The sequence below is a fragment of the Leptinotarsa decemlineata genome, unplaced genomic scaffold (assembly GCF_025532065.1).
Source record: "Leptinotarsa decemlineata unplaced genomic scaffold, Ldec_3_MD MMD2_tig00026328_RagTag_RagTag, whole genome shotgun sequence".
In the NCBI taxonomy this organism is placed as follows: domain Eukaryota; kingdom Metazoa; phylum Arthropoda; class Insecta; order Coleoptera; family Chrysomelidae; genus Leptinotarsa; species Leptinotarsa decemlineata.
The window spans coordinates 16,269,032-16,287,164 of record NW_027412688.1 but is presented as its reverse complement, the minus strand read 5'-3'; the positions used below and the strand labels follow the sequence as shown (position 1 = coordinate 16,287,164).

General features: G+C 36.0%; 1 protein-coding gene across 1 annotated transcript; it reads right to left on the bottom strand.

Annotated features, from left to right (window-relative positions):
- Positions 1 to 15,682: 15,682 nt before the first annotated feature.
- Positions 15,683 to 16,907, bottom strand: LOC141485437 (uncharacterized). The gene is made up of 2 exons (XM_074182163.1): positions 16,651 to 16,907; positions 15,683 to 16,596 (listed from the first exon to the last, which is right to left on the bottom strand). Exon 2 carries the CDS (start codon positions 16,593 to 16,595, stop codon positions 15,789 to 15,791), a length of 807 nt encoding a protein of 268 aa, XP_074038264.1. The 5' UTR covers position 16,596; positions 16,651 to 16,907; the 3' UTR covers positions 15,683 to 15,788.
- Between the last annotated feature and the right edge of the window lie 1,226 nt (positions 16,908 to 18,133).

Genomic DNA, 18,133 nt, shown 5'->3' with positions numbered 1-18,133 from the left:
CAAATTGCAGTTACATGGAACACTGTCATCTTCACTGGTAGACACCGATGTTTCGCCGTAAGACACTTGCCTTAGGGCTCTTCAGTACCAAATTGGATAACATCATAGAAATATTCCCACATTTTTTGTATCCAGATGGAGTAGTAGAAAGCCAAACACTTTCTTTCACAAAAATTAATCACTCCTAAAAATATAACTCCTTCAATATAAATTTAATATTTCTATAAAAACACATTTTGACATTTCTTGTCTCTATTTTCATGTTATCGCATTTGCTGTGAAGTGGCCGTGTCAGGTGACGGCGAATCACCTGGTTACCAACAAACAGTATTTGTTAACAGCTCACGCGTTTTATTCGAAATCACATTCAAAGTTCTTGCTGGCGTTTAATGTCTTGCATAATGAAGAAATATAGTGGGGAATTGTGTGATCCTGACGATATTGAAGAGGCTACAAAAAAAAGCTTCAATTGAATTGTTACCAAGAAATCGGCTCAGCAGTAAGACATCGTATATTCTAATTTTGTTAGCTGGACTAAAAACACCGCCTTTTTAGCCTATCTAAAAGAGAAATCAAAAATATGGAAGTCGTCAATTTCATGGAGCAAGTTTTCAATGATAAAGTCGAGTGCGCTCGTTAAAAATGGTGTTACTGGTGCAAGCGAATATTTTAAGGTAATATCATTATATAGCGGAGAAATGAAAGTTATAGGCCCAAAAAATCAAAAATTCTTACGTTTGAACAAGTCTAGAGGTTTGTAAATGAGGCGCCAGATGAAAAATATCTGATAATAAATGTTGCAACTATTTTCAGAATATATAGAGCCTGTCGGCGTGAAGAGCTGGGCCATTTATTAATAGAAGATATTAAATTAATGGATGAATCATTGATTGTTTAAATTCCAAATACGAAAAAACGAAAATAGGTCGTTCTTTTTGCATTGCTGGAAAAAAAATTGACTCTTTCAATCGATAATCAACGTTTTTTTCTGAAATACTCAAATTATAAAGGCAGTGCCAACTCAAATGGTATAAATACGTTTGTAAAAATGCCCTCTACCATTGCTGAGTCTCTGAACCTCCCGAAACCAAAGGAATATACAGGTCTATGTTTCAGAAGGTATTCTGCTTCTTTGTTAGCAGAATCAGCAGCAAATATAACAGATATTAAGAAGCACATAGGATGGAAATTTACAACAGTTCAAGAATCAGATGATAATGCCCATGAAATTGTCAACTCCGATAGTTCAAATATATTACAAGGCTCTTCAACATAGCAAGGTAATAATACCAGCAGTTGTTCTAATTGTATTTTTCATATCAATGTTCATAAATAATAACAATAATGTAATTAATGTATATCATACATTCGTATCAGAATTTAATTGTTTCTATATCTATTGTTCAAAATATTACTTCCTTGAAAATTGGATAATTATGTTTTGTTTATTGCTATTTGGTCGGAAAAAATGTGTTAAAAATACTTTTTAGTGTTTCAATACGCTACTTTGTAAACATCATTTTTTAATACTCTTGACAACCATTAAAAATGTCACTTCTAATGACAGTTGTACAAAAAAGGTATTTTTCAATATCAATAAATTGGTGGATGTGGTCGTTACTACGTGGTAGAAAATCATAATGAAGAAAAGAGAAATGAAACTTTCTATGTTTTTTACCACTTTTATTTGTAACTAACGTTAGTGAAGTTTCGTTCTTTAGGGACATTTTCAAGCTTATACAATAAATTTATTGTATTATTGCTTATTGTATAAGTTACAAATAAAAGTGGTAAAAAACATAGAAAGTTTTACTTCTTTTTTCTTCAGTATTTTTCAATATTGCTATTGAATATAGATATCGAATTTTTCATCTAATTCATTTACTCTAGAGATGTTTTTAATACTAGAGTTTGGTGAGAGTCGAGGTGGAGGTTTAGCTGACACTTAAAGTCTCGCTTGCGTTCATGTATCAATTTCAATAAAGAACTCTTTTTGATTTACCGTAATTTTTCTTCAATCTGAGGCGGTCTGTTCTACACTTACGATGCCAATACACTGAAATAGTTAGTAGTATGCCGAGGCAGTAAGTGAATTTGAATAATATTTTCATGGAAACTATTGAAGAATTAAAAGATCTATCAAATTATGTATCGCAAAAATACATTCACGTTTGAAGAAAATTGATGAAACCCTGTCGGTTTATATGGATGAACTGAAAATGATGCCCCTTTCCATTAAATTTGTCAAATTTCATTATTTTGCCCTATTCAAAATCAGAAGAGATTTTTTACGTCCACTATGTACAATAATGTGGATCATTACCCTCATGATATCAGACACTTCTTGTTCCTACCGTTAATACACCCAAGTTTTCTATTTGTGTTGTTTTGAAATCGACAGAGTTGACAGCCCCCGGTACGTATATCGGATCTAGATCCTAACATAAAATACATGAGGGATCCCAACCGATTTATGAAACAGCGAAATTATTTTGTAGCGGAGAAGTGCAGTCAAAGCATCATCTACTCCTACATTCCATATGCAGGCACGTTTAATAAGGGGAACCGTCAGTTGCAACGGACCGATGCTGTTGAAAAAACAGATATTCATTCTTCACATTCTTAGGTCCGTGTTTATATTACTGGTGAATTTTACAAATGATCTGTGTTAAACATATCAATGGTGTTCAAATACAACAATACACTGTAGGTTGATGGACTGATACCTATCAGAAAACAACTACTCCCCTGGCTAATACCACAAAGGTCGTTGGATTATATCCGACAGGTGTTAATGCAGGATTCTTCACTGAAGTTATTCCTGCATATGCATATGCGATACAACTGCCGTAATAGATTTTCAATTATTGGAACACACTTGCAGACCGGTTTCGGGCTGTTTGGCCACTCGTCAGTGCAAGGTAGTGTATATCATCAACATAAAGTCGATGATTTCCGATGATTGAACATCGAATTCCTTCATAGTATCATTCCTCGAACTATGCTGAAGTGGACAACAAACAACAGGTTTATCATCGCCCCATCTGCCTGTGAACGAGGTAACCAACAGCATATCTAAAATCTGCCCGATAGGCATTTTCATCATAAGACGACCGCAAGCGTAGCCGTCATATTGAAATGGCGGTAATAGGCCTTTTCATCATAAGATGAGCGCAAGAGTAGCTAGTAGTTGTTTACAGCTGATTCTCGGCCTCCCCCCACCACTATGACGTATTAATTGCTTTTTTTATTGGTTGTTGTTTGGTGAAGTTTTTTTGTTGTGCAGTGAAGTCAAGGCGTTGTGACCTTGAAGTGTCTGGTGCATGGATCGTTCAGATTTTTTTTTCATATGAGATTTTGTGTGTTTATGTGTGTGTGTGTGTGTGTGTGTGTGTGTGTAGGAGAATGCACGGTACAGGGTTTCATCATGTGCTTGTTTGTCTATGTACAAACATACGTCTGCATACTTCGAAGATCCTCCAAGTAATAAATGCTCCATCGGTGTTAGGGCACCAAGTTAGTAGTGGAGTGACGTCACAGCAATAACCGTTCAACGGCTAGAGAGCGACATGTTCACTCCACGACGTGTGGCAGAGTAATGCGTATTCATCGGTCTGCCCTCACCTCTCCCGAAGCGATGAAGGTTCGCTCTAGCCCCGCTATCGATGGTGACACAACGGCAGCCGAGGACCGTTTGCCTAGCGTCTACCCTCTCCGAGACCGCAACGACCACTGCTTGCTCGTACCGGCAACTGTTATCGCATCAAGTTGGGAGATGGGCTTGGCTGTGACGTCAGGCATCTCTAGTGGATAGCAACTAGCAATGTGAATCTTTCACGGTTTCATGGTGGGGGTGACTCACACTGTTTAATATAAAAGAAATGCCTGGCACACTATGAAATCAGTAGACGAATATATCTGCAGCAGTTAGCAATTGGTAGAGTGTTATTCAGTTCGTAATAGAAGGAAGACGGTGAGTGTATTTGTCTGTTGGAAATTGTTTATATTTTCGTATATATTTTCATCATGTCCGTTTCAAAAGTAGACTTGAATAAAATTAATAATTTGATTGTACAGGAGGTTGAAATAGTAGAGCAAAAGGCCTTATCATCATTGCCAATTGATGAAGTGTTCATAATTAAAAATATGTCAACTTATTCTACACGATTTGGTAAATCAATTTTATTAACTTTGCAAGATGTGAGCAATGATAAATTATTTAAAACATGGCTACCAAAACGTATTTCGTTGCAATTCAGTGATGACGATATATCTTGTATCAACTCATCAGGTGGTAAATATACGATGATGTATTTAGGACAGAGCCAACAAAGTTTTGCTGGCATGAAAACGCGATCTCTAGTCAAATTCAATATAATTGAATAATAATAGTAATAATTTATAGTGAATTTCTTTAGGTCATAGCTTACGAAGTTTTTTTGGTGTGAAAACGCTAACTCTAGTCAAATTCAATATGATTGAATAATAATAGTAATTATAATGAATTTCTTATTGTTTTATAATATTCATATATTAGATGATAATAATTATATGGAAATATAAACATTACTAACTTAGTTGAATACACTCACTTTGTAACTACAAGTAAAATGGGAATGTGAGTATTATATCACTGAAAAATTGGAGGTTGCTTATTGTTTTTTTTTATTCAATTTCAGTTCCACCATTTAAAGATGTGGATGCAGTACGCAAGTCAAGATTGGGTCGATGTTGTAGATCTCAAATCATCGGTTCAACATTTGTCGTCTAAATTGAAGGTGTTGGGTGATGGAGCCGAACATGCAAGCAATTATGATATGAGTGTATGCTATGATGAAAAACAAATCGAATTATGCCTTCGTGATGCTGAGAACTATTGGAGTGGTGCAGAAGTTTGTAACAAATTTTTGGATAATGAATTGGAATTGTGGCAACTTTGTGATGTTATGATTGAACTGAACCTAAGAAGATTCCTGTATAGCCTCCAACCATACTTGCCAGAATGGATTATTCATCACTTTGAATTGAATGATGAAAATCGAGAGGAAATTGAAGATGGTCGCGAAAATGATGATTATGAGGAAGAAGTTATTTTAGATAGTCTGTATGTTCCTGTGAATCATAAATAATGTCAAATAAAAAACTTTGTATTATTTTCATGTTTTATTTATTTAAATCTCATGAAATACAATAGAAAATGATTACAAAACAATAAATATGATATAAAATACAATACATGATATAAGTCAGTTACAAATAAAAAAAAAAGATCATGAAACAGTACATGATAGAGTGAAAAAAAAAGTGTCAATATCTGCTATGAACTGAACCATCCAATGCATTGTATGTTAAAACTGTATCATGCAAAATTAATGCATATACTTTAGTGTTGTCTGGAAACTTGGTCTTCCTCGTCTCAAACTCAATCTTTATATCAATAGTTGATGATTTTGTTGCATTCGGTTGATGAGAACAATCGATGACGAATAGTGGATTCTCTCTAAATTGTCCAATGTCCATCAGAGGTTCACTCATATCTTTATCATAATAACTTCGCTGGAAACTCTCAAAAGCATAATAAGCAGGAGCATCAAGTTTTTTATCAAAATTCAAATTCCAACGCTCATATGGATAAACTTCAGAATTCAAGTATACTCGAATACTATTGATATCAGCAGTTGTGAATTTTGTAATATCCTGTGTTCTATCTTCAGATGTGGTAGTACTTTGGAATGCGATGATGACAAAACGAGGAGTTTCCAATGCGTTAGTTGTTTTGATGGCCCATATGTCTGAAGAAGTCCCACGTAATGATGGTAGTTCATAGAGGTCCCACATACGATACGCCAACTTGATTTTGGCATTCAGACCGCTTTTGTTTATTCTACTCAAAAGTTTGAGCTTGTGTTTATCATCTGGTACAATATGTCTTATTTTCCATTCGATTTTATTTATTTCCAAATCAGCATCAACCTCACCTATATATGAGTTTTTGAATGATCGAGCGATAATCAAAATCAATTCCTGTTTGGCATTCAAGATACTTTTGTTGTAATCTTCAGCAAAACCCATCAAATATTTCAGTGGTAGTTTTCCACTAAAAACATGACTGTTTGTATCCAAGATATCTTGCTTCAATTGTGAAAGTCCCCAACCAGATGTCAATAATGTGTTAGCATGAGATTGTCCAAATGATATCATGGTTTTCATTGTAGATGTTATCCCAGGTTTTCTAACAACAGCCACTTGTTCACCACCCATTTCATAACGAATTTCGTCAAAGAGAAATGCAATTGCATTATTCGAGAGATAGCATGTTTTCGCTACATCTTTGGGGGTGAATTTACCTTCTATGTAAATGAAGCTCTCGGCAATATCTAGTATAACATCTTGATTATTGATTGCAATTCTGATTTCATCCGAATTCCTGAATAGCGGTGATCCATAGGGCTTATATGTGTGCTCATGTAAACTTATGAGAGAATGATCGAGCACTGGTTCATTGAATATATTCAACTTTTCATTGTTTGTTTCGAGCACCATTGTTATTTTCTCACTTTCAATCCAATCGATTTCAAAAATTTAAGATCACTCACAGACAGAGCGTTATGTGCTAACTGTTTAGCATACACTTGTGGAATGAACTTCTTTTTATGCACACCTTTCTTTTTGATAGTGCAACTCGTTTGGGATTGTTCAATGCGATTTTGTCTATTATAAATGAAACCCATAACAACAGTTATTCGATTTTCTTCAATTCCAAAATAATGAAAATCTCTTCTTCACTTCCAAAATCGATAAGGTTATTTTTTTCATCCAAAATACGCACTGTAATGTTGTGAATCAATTGACGACCTTCTGGACTGACAGGCATATATATAATACTGTGTGGTTCTTTAGTGAGATTGTAGCCAGGTTCAACATCAATATCGAATGAGAAAAGAATGTGGGATTCTTCACCATTTATATATGAACCAGATATTATATTGCAATCTAAGCGGATAAGTCTCACAGTTGTAATGTTTATTGGTAATGATGATTCATGTATCTGATTTGGTGGAAATATTTCATGAGCGAACCCCATCATTTCTGCTATTGAATTTGGATGTGTCAGATCAATTTCATATTTGGATCACATTTCACATTTGAATGTATTATTATTGGCGTGTAGATAGAAAATATCATCTGCAACGACATCATTTGGTTTTTTATCATGAAACAATCTGAACATGATATGTTTCTGTATGACGGCATTGATCTCTTCTATTTCATAAGCACCACATGGAATTTCAATTGTCAACTTTTGGGGTATCGATGAGTTGTCATTACTGATTCTGAAACTAACTAAGTTATTAGCTTCAGTTATATTATTGATTGTATTGCATCCATAGAATCCCAAAAGTCCTAATCCATAACGACTGTTCCTATCCAATTCAATTGGTGGAAAAAAATCCGCACTCAAGACACTTGTCCCGACAGCTTGTAGCTCGAACTTTCGTGACATGACTGATGAATATTTTGAAACACATTTCAATTTATTATTGTACACAGCAACAGCACATTTGAGACAATTTACACTTTTTGGAAGGTGTTGTATTGTAATAAGTATCATTTTTATTGATACCAATATTCACATCCTCTATATTACAAATACAACACATAGATTTCCGAGGTATAGGACCGTCATTAACATCCGATTCTGAATTTTGATCGTGGTGGTGGTGCTCATAACAATATCTATGTTTCATTATATCGATGTCATCTTGCAGATGCTTAGGCAACTTTTCCCAAACATATGCAATCTCATGTGCAACACATGCAAGTATCACTTCCTTAGGCATATTTGCAAGCATCACTTTATCCATTTTTTTCAAGGTACCATATTTTGAAAACATTCTAAGTGAAAACCCCATTCCCTTGATAGCCTCCCGATCCAGTTTTGGTGTTGAATCCATTTTTATTTGGAAAATTATTTAGAGAGAAACTGCAAGCACAAGTGACCACAGAGAACTGTATTAAATTTCTGTTGTCGATCATAGTTATATTTGATTTTTACATTCGAACATTTTCGAAAGAATCGAGTCAATTCCAATGGTGGGGGTAGATCTCCAAAACTATCGAAATATGTGACTTCTTTCCCACATTTTTTATATGCCACCCAATGTGTTCCTGGTCCACTTATTCCATCTAAATTAACAATAGCTGTCTCGTTTTGTTTTGGACCTGAAGATGGTAATCTATCACGCATAAAAACACCACGAAAATGTGGAATTTTCATTTTTTGTGCATAATAACTGAGATCGTGATCAGTAAGAGGCCTCTGAGGTAGGGGTTCAATTAGTTTTTTGTTTTGTTTGTGGCTTTGTATGGTTTTAAATATAGTCCTAAACCTTTACGGTATGGTTTGAGATATATTCCACTTCCGCGTTTGCCTAATGCTACAGCCTCCATGGTTTTATTGTGACGATTGGCTTCCATTAAAGCCGCTCTGCTGGCTTTTGCCGAATTCACGGCCTTGGTAATACCAGCAGCGGCTCCCGCCAAACTTCCTAGTGCGGATAGTCCAGCAAAAATTGGTATCAATGGTAAAAGTCCACCGATCTTGGGAACAGGAATTATGCGTGGTGTGCGGATTTTCTTCTTTCCACCGGCAGCTTTAAGGTATTTACGTGCCGCCTGCAATGCCACAGTAATAGCTTTTTTGCTATTATTCGTCACAAATTGATTCCCACCAGCTTTCTTCAATACATTTCGCACTTTATGGACTATCCCAGCACCAAATGCAACTTTTTTAATTTTATTTTTCTTCGTTTGTTTCCTCTTACATTTTTTCTTATTGGTACTACAACCCATGCCCATATGTCTTTTCGCTTTCATAATGTTGGTGACAAGTAATGCAGCTGCTCTTTCCCCAATACTCGCGTCCTTCGATTTAACCCTATCCCAAGCGCTGTATTCAAGTTCTTTGTCGGCTAAATGTCTTGCTGCAAGATCGGATGGATGCTTAGAATATTGAATATCGTGTTTTTTGCATTCAATATCTAATTTATTGATTCCAGGGTCGTTACGAGCTAAACGTTGTTTCAATTTTGTACCCGGTCCACAGTATTGATAACCTCCGGGTAGATGTAATTCGAAAGGAAGTTTGTTTATTAAATCATTAACAAAACCACAACCTCTTTTAATTTTACGATCACTTTCAATACGTCCGTATCGTTTGATGGTACACATTGAAATGAATAAGCTAATAACATTTATATAGTCTCCAACCACGGCACGATGCGCATTGTAAAACAGAAAGAAAAGTTTGCTGTAGATAATCTAGATGAGAAATTTGGTTGTGGATTGAATGGACAAAGGGTATTCAGACATGGTCCACTACTTCCATCATCAGTTCGAGGACTCATTATAGGACCTTCAAATTGTGGAAAGACGAATGCAATGATATCACTATTAACACATCCACAAGGACTGAGATTTAGAAGTGTGTATCTCTATTCGAAATCACTCAATCAACCTAAATATCAGTACTTGCGAAGTGTTTTGGAACCTATAAAAGGATTAGGTTTTTATACATTCAGCAATAATGCAGAAATAGTGGAACCCTCCGACGCTAAGCCTAATTCTGTTTTCATTTTCGATGATGTGATATGTGAAAAGCAAGATATTATTAGATCATATTTCTGTATGGGACGTCATAAGGATGTTGATTGTTTTTATCTAGCACAGACATATTCACGGGTACCCAAACAGTTAGTGCGTGACAATACCAATTTCATTTTAATGTTCAAACAAGATTAGACGAATTTACATCACATTTATTCAGATCATGTTTCACCCGATGTAACATTCAAACAATTCCAATTGATGTGTGTTGAATGCTGGGAGGACCAATATGGATTTCTAGTCATTGATAAGGATAGAAAAATAGATGAAGGTAGATATCGCAAAGGATTCGATAGTTTTATATACCCATGATCTTGTTTTTTACACTTATTCGATCACTGAATATTGTAGAGGTCACTTCATCAGCGAATTAGGCTATAATTTAAAAAAGGGCATTATGAATACAAAAAAAGATTCTGAAAATAAAAACAATGAAATGAATCTGAAACGTCAACTAGTAGAGACAACAGAAGCTGTCAGGCAGAAATTCAACTCTATCAAGAATGATAATATTGAAAATCGTACGACACTTGAAAGATTGTATGAGCCCATAATGAAACCATTGAATGTTTTATCATCAAACGCTACTTCTAAATCACCAGTGTTATCACCAAATCATGGAACTGTTCAATCTACTTCAAATTATCCCATGAGTACTCCAATAGGAAGAAAACAATCTTTTGCTAGTGTATCATCTGTGAATAGTGACACGAGCACACTTCAAGACGATATGAGAACAACTCTATTCGAAACACCATCATCGTCCCACATCGATTCCTCGGATCCTGACACCTCACCTGATATGAATGAAAGTGGTGAAGATGTTTTGATGAAACATTTGAATAATGTAAAATCTAGAAATCCAGCATATGATGGAACATTTGGCGTACGTATGGATCCTATTACACAAAAGCTGAAAATGGGAAGTCTAGTGGTGTATTTCAAAGATGGAAACATTTCATTTTGGGATGCTAATAAAGTGAAAAAATATGAATGCGCAGGTAGTCCAGAATTGTATGATATGATCTTTTTGAAGAATCCACGAGATGTTGATAATAATGAAACTCGTCAAGTATATTCCAAAATATTGAAAATAACGAATGCTCCATATAAACAATATCATCAGAAGAATGGTTTTAAAAATACAAATTCTAAAAAATTTCGTGAAGTTATCAAACCTCTATTAGACTCACGACAATATCCAATAAGAAGTAGAAGTAAAATTGGTGGAGCACTCAAACGAGTGAAAATGGAGAAAATATATAATTCTAAACCTGTGAATTATGTGTACTGGAATTCACCGAAAGAGTTAGTTGCTCGCCTACGATTATTGGTAGCTTCAAAGTCAGCTGGTCATACAGGACATGACAATGAAATAATTTCAATAATTGAAGAATTACGTGAAGAAGGTATAATATATTAACATATTCACATGTAATGATCACTGTCACATCATCATTCAATGCAGTAACATTATCACATTTTCTCTTTAATCATATTGAATAGAATGACTAATGAAATAAGTGATGTCAAACGACAAGTTGTTAATGAATTACATAAACCTGCAAGACGTAATTTTCGTAGAAGAATAACCACCATCAAAGGTTTTGCAGATCTATGGCAAATAGATTTAGCTGAACTGCAACCTTATGCAAAAAGTAATGAAGGATACCGATATATACTTGTAGTGATAGATTGTTACTCAAATATCTGTGGACTGTAGCAGTTAAAGATAAAACAGGTAGTACAGTAACTAATGCAATGAAACATGTACTGAAAGAAGCCAAATACTCCCCCAAACACATACAAAGCGATCAAGGGAAAGAATTTTTCAATAAAAGCTTCTCATCTCTCATGCGAGAATATAATATCAATCATTATTCAACATTTAGCACAAAGAAGGCAGCTATAGCAGAAAGAGTGATTCGTACAATAAAGGGGTGGCTCTATAAGGAATTTTCGATGAGAGGTCACCACAAATGGCTTGATATTCTTCCAACTATAACTAGTAGATATAACAATAAAGTTCATCGTACAATAGGTATGGCACCCATTAATGTTGATCCATCAACAAGATTGATATTCAAAGGTATCAATGGAGTTGGAAAAAAACAAAGTAAACCCAAATTCCGATTGAATGATATTGTACGAATAAGCAAATACAAAAATATTTTTGAAAAGTCTTACACTGCGAACTTTACCACGGAACTCTTCAAGATTGTTAAAATCAATAAAACTTTTCCCACAACCTATAATCTTGAAGATATGAATGAACAACCTATTAGAGGATGTTTTTACGAATAAGAGTTATTGCGAACCGAAAATCCTGATGTATATCTGATCGAGAAAGTGCTGAAGAAAAGGAAAAATAAAGTATATGTAAAGTGGTTAGGACTTCCTAGTGAACAGAATTCTTGGATTGATGAATCAAATATGCTTTAAATGTATCTAATAATGTATTTATGAATAAAGTAATGTTAAAGTTCATTATTGTTTTCATTTCAATTATATGTAAGTGAATTGAAAAAATATTGCAGCGGTAAACATTGCCCCAACCATTCGCAATGTTCTGTGTATACCAAACCAAATTAATTGTATACTCCATTCCCGCTTAAAATTTTTTTCAACTCACAATATTGAGAACACAATACCATTCCCAAAACTAATCGCTGTCACTTTGAAATGCTTTCTCCAACTCTTTTCGCCAATTATCTCTCACTGATAATGCCGTCTCATAAAGTCGAGTCGACTCCTCAAGCTCTGCCTGTGCTTGCATTCTCGAACGTTGATTGAATTTGTCATCTTTCATGATTTTTGAACGTAGTTCATCTGCTTCTTTGCTCATGTTAGCCAATTCAATTTTCGCTAATGCAATCTTAGCATCTAATGCTTGAAGAGTGTCCTTATTGACACTAATAGCTTGCTCACTCTTTTCATGTTCAGCAGTAGCCTTTTGCGCCTTTACAAGACGGCATTTCGCTTTCTTTTTCATATCTCCAAACCGAAGTAATGGAGTGAAAGAAGATAGCGATTCAGTCATCAAATCACCCTTCATTTCTTTGGGTTCACATTTTGTCTTCCTCTTCGATCTGTCACTTTTCGTTGTGGGCTTTTTCTCCTGCAAACCACTTTTCGATTGTTTTTTTTCTTTCAACTCAGTGACAATCGATGAAGATGCATTATTAACCTTCCTTTTGATAGTTTGGATTTTTTATCAACACCAAGAGGGGGGGTAGATGAAGGGTGTTTGGATGATGATGATTGTGAAATGATTGGAGTTTCAACGATAATTTGTTGAATTGGTTCCGGCACATCTGCGAAGTTAACGAAGTCGCTAATATCAAAATCACTTATCGAGTCTTGAGACTGTAAATGTAATACTGGAATATTTTCAAAATTAGTGTGATCGATATCAACAAGTGGTGAACCATCTTCAGCAATCAATAGTGGCATGGAGCTCATGATAATGATTATTTAGGTTTGGAGGAATGATATGTGATAGCAATAGAATGTGGATAGGAAAGGTGATGATGTTACTGATACTTCACCTTTTATAGAAGAAAATAAACTAGCGCATGCGCTCTTTCGTCAACTAGCCCACTCTTTCATCGACTAGAGATGCCATATCCTTCTCTCCCACTTAAAACGAGTCAAGTGATAGGTGGGAGTCGTACCACTTCCGTTTCCTATTCAATCGTATAAGTCGACTTGCGATCCTGAAGTTCATTCATTCACTCTCTACAACTGTGAGCAAACAACAACAAGATGAATTCTGCAAAAATAAATGCTGCATTAAATAGAATATCTGCTGTTGATGAAAACAATTGGATAGACGAATCAGATGATGATGATGTCAATGTTCCGCTAGAGGAAGTGATAGTTGAAGCAGAAGATGTTGGAGTCGATGAAGATGAGATAGACGAAGTTGAAAACGAGGCCAACCAAAGCGACGAAGATGATGACGTGATGGAGTTTGAGAGGGTCATGGATGAAGAAGGAGATGATGAAGGGATAGAAGCTGACACAACTGAAGGCGATGGTGCTTTGAGGATCGGTATGCGAACGCTCAATGTCAGTGAGACATTGGAAGATCCCTTGGATTTGTATTGTGCAATGGATGCATACGTATTGATCAGCACAATAGATGGAGAGAACAAAAAACTATGCTGGTGCTGCTTTCGGTTTTATTCGCATAGAAACAATAATGGAGGGTGGTATGCCCATGTCAACACCCACAACACTGTCTCAATTATGGAAATGGGACAAAATTGGTGTGAAGCTTGCGAGAGGCCACTAACAAACTTCACCCGAGTATCTACATGTATTATATGTAATAATGTCCAACCTGTGGCACAATAACCGTGGACTTACTGGTCAAAAAAAAAAACAACAGCCCTTTTCAGGGCTACATTATTCACACAAACGGTAGTAGTAGAATTCACAGATTATGTGATAAATGACTACTTTGACTAAAAAGTCGAAGTTAGGATTTGGTTTATCATCGAATATCTGTGTATATGATGAGTACTACTTTGACTGAAAAGTCGAAGTTGATATTTTCTCAATCATTGAATATAATGATGAGTACTACAGAGTTGGATGATGATACTTTCACATAAGTTTTGACTATAGTGTTAACCTATTTCTGATTGAAAGTATAATGATAGCTCTGAAAATAGTTGTTTATTGTCTTTAATTGTAGCCCTTAAAAGGGCTGTTTTTCCTATTAATCCATACAATGGTATGGACTAACGCTCTTCATCATCAGAAACAATCATGATGGTGTCATCATCTGAATCATCTGTATCTGATGATATACTGATGATGTCGTCCTCATATTCATCAGATTCATCTGAATCAGATGATATACTAATTATGTCGTCCGCATGATCATCTAGCTCGTTATCCTGTAGATCGTCTAACTCATCTACTTCCTCTTGCATACGTTCCGGGAAATCATCAGGAAGATCGTAGATGCGTTGCAGCATTTCTGCGAAGGTTGTACTGAAATGATCAAACGTAGAATCTATTTCATGTACCTGGATGGGTCCTGTACTCATCATAGAAGACTCTGGTACACTCATCGGTTCGGTGGTGGAATCAGCAATCGACATTGTGGAAGAATGATGTAGAACTGGGATTGATACTATATTTATATTGGAAGAAATAAAACGGAGGGGGTGAAGTGTAAATGTAGAACAGTGTTTGAGATTCGAAAACATTAAAAATGACGATCTTCATGAAACTCTGAGCGATTATTATGAGAAATTCTAAGTGATTATTATGAAAAACTAATAAGAGAGAGGGAGGAAGACACTGCCCCAGCCTCGCAGTGCCTCGTGTACACCAACCAAAAAAGTGTGTACTCCGTGGAAGGAAAGGAAAGGAAAGGAAAGGGTGGGAGAAACAGGGAAACGATTACATATCGTCGTCGGAATTTAGGACATCATCGTCATCAATTAGGATAGGAGATGGCGGAGGACTGTCCTCGATAAGGATTGGGGATGGTGGAAGTCTGATGTCGCCAGCGTCATCGTCGTCGTCGTCGTCATCCTCATCTGTGATGTCTACAGGCGGTGGGTCACCCCATTCGTCATCCCATTGGTAGGGATCCGGATAATCCCCGTCCGATAAGTCAGCTTCATCACTCCCAGTGACATGCTGAACCTGCACCCTGTAGTCATTATTCATGAATTCGAAGGGAATGTCATGAGGTGCCGTTGTGGAGTCCACGAATCCTTCATGGATAGAAGCCCAGTAAGGATGTTGATGCGCTGGGTCACTGTACGGCTCAGTAGTTGAATCAGGTTCCATGTTGAAGGTGGCTGATCAACTGAATATTCCAACAGATAATTCCTACTTTTATACTTTTGAAAGGGAGTGGGGAGGAGTGGGGATGAAAGAACTTGGAATTGAAAATGGAAAAAAAGAAAAATAATGAAAAGACGAAGTGAAGAAAAATGCTCCAAATGCTTCAATGTGTACCAAACCAAAACAATGTACACCCTTTATTTCACTTCTTTTTTCATTTTTTTTTGTTTTTTATTCCTAAAATTATAATTACAAACCTAAAACTACCATGCTACCTAATTATCCTAAAACTATCCTAGTTGACCTAAAAACTATTTCCCTTTATTCAAAAATTTCTTTATAAATATTTTTAGTTCATTATTGAGCTCTATCGAAGAGGTCTCTGCCTTCCGCCTTTCCTTCAGAGCTGCAGTCCTTCGATCTAGCTCGGCCATCCTCATTAACAACTCGCGCCGTTGGCTAGCAATTTCATTCTCCTCCCGGGAAATGCTAGCCAACGCGGCCTCACTATTTCGTGAAGCAAGTGCAACATCCCTACACCTCTGTAGGAAAGTTTCCATCTCCTGGGGGTTAACCTCTCCGAAAGGCTCCGGCACTGGTGGCACTTGTGGCGCGATCTCCCCGGCAGGCTTCGACACTGGTGGCACGACCTCCATGGCAGGATCAGGCACCGGTGTGAGTTCCATGGGTGTCAACATCGCTGATAATGCAAATTGGGTGAGGATTTCACCTGGAGATGGCACCCTCGGCACCGGCTTATATGCCCTCCGTCTTTCCACTGTCAATGCGAGCGGTGTGGGACGTCTCGGAGGATTCCTTTTGGCGGTCGACCAACTACCTGCATAAGGGTTAGTCCTATTGCATTTACTCCTATACCTTTGAATAGGACCAACCTTAGCTGCAGATTGCCGCTTGGCTTTGTTAACAACCCTGTCTTCCTGAAATGAGACAGGGCTGCGTGGCCGCTGCACACCACCCGAAGTTGAAGCCTTCACCTCTTGGACCATCGCCACCTCGTCTCCCTCGAACATGTCAGGGCTGCCTGGTCGCTCCACCTCAACATCCACAGGTATGATCGATGCCACAGCGTTGTCGATTTCCTGCGTGTAGTTTTCCATTCTGAAAATGTAATACAAAGTTAGTTGTTATGAAAAAGTAACATTGATAACTTACTCAAAATTCGCTTGTTGTAGACTGTAGAAGACTGCTGTATTAGACTGGTGTTGTAGTAGATTGCTGTAGCTGGACTGCACTCGATGAGAAGACTTGTCGTACTGAATGCCGAGAAGTGTGCTCCTCAGGGTGTAGGCAGAAGTGGGAGTGGTGGGAGTGAGGTGGGGGCGCGCATGCGCAATTGTGGGGTGAGGCGAGCAATGGTGGGAAGGGGGCGGGGCTAAAAGTGGAGGAGAGTGGGCGGGGACTACAGTGTGTTGTTAATTTTTTTTTTAATGAAACATAAAATTAAAAATTTTTAGTCATAGAACCGGCATTGGTCATCCTCAGTCATAGAACCGGCATTGATCATCTACTTGAATTGTGACTGGAGAAAAAAATCTTTATTTTTTGTAAATCTATATTATTAAAATCAATAATGGGGGTATTTAATGTTCAGTGTGTATGTAGAATCGATATTTTTTGAGAAATGAGTGGTGGAATCTCATTATTATAATATTGAATTTATTACACTTATTTTCAATTTTACACGAAAAATAGTAATGACAAAAGTTGTAGAGAATTTAATTTCCAACAAATTTGGTCTCTATTATTTTTTTCGCAGGATTGATATTTTTCGAGAAAAGAACGGGTTGTAATCTCATTATGTAATATTGAATTTATTACACTTATTTTCAATTTAACACGAAAAATAGTAATGACAAAAGTTGTAGAGAATTTAATTTCCAACAAATTTGGTCTCTATCAATTTTTTCGCAGGATTGATATTTTTCGAGAAAAGAACGGGTTGTAATCTCATTATGTAATATTAAATTTATTACACTTATTTTCAGTTTTACACGAAAAATGGTTATGACAAAAGTTGTAGAGAATTCAATTTCCAACAAATTTGGTCTTCATTAATTTTTTCGCAGGATTGATATTTTTCAAGAAAAGAACGGGTTGTAGTCTCATTATGTAATATTGAATTTATTACACTTATTTTCAATTTAACACGAAAAATAGTAATGACAAAAGTTGTAGAGAATTTAATTTCCAACAAATTTGGTCTCTATTAATTTTTTCGCAGGATTGATATTTTTCGAGAAAAGAACGGGTTGTAATCTCATTATGTAATATTAAATTTATTACACTTATTTTCAATTTTACACGAAAAATGGTGATGACAAAAGTTGTAGAGAATTCAATTTCCAACAAATTTGGTCTTCATTAATTTTTTCGCAGGATTGATATTTTTCAAGAAAAGAACGGGTTGTAATCTCATTATGTAATATTGAATTTATTACACTTATTTTCAATTTTACACGAAAAATAGTAATGACAAAAGTTGTAGAGAATTCAATTTCCAACAAATTTGGTCTTTATTAATTTTTTCGCAGGATTGATATTTTTCAAGAAAAGAACGGGTTGTAATCTCATTATGTAATATTGAATTTATTACACTTATTTTCAATTTTACACGAAAAATAGTAATGACAAAAGT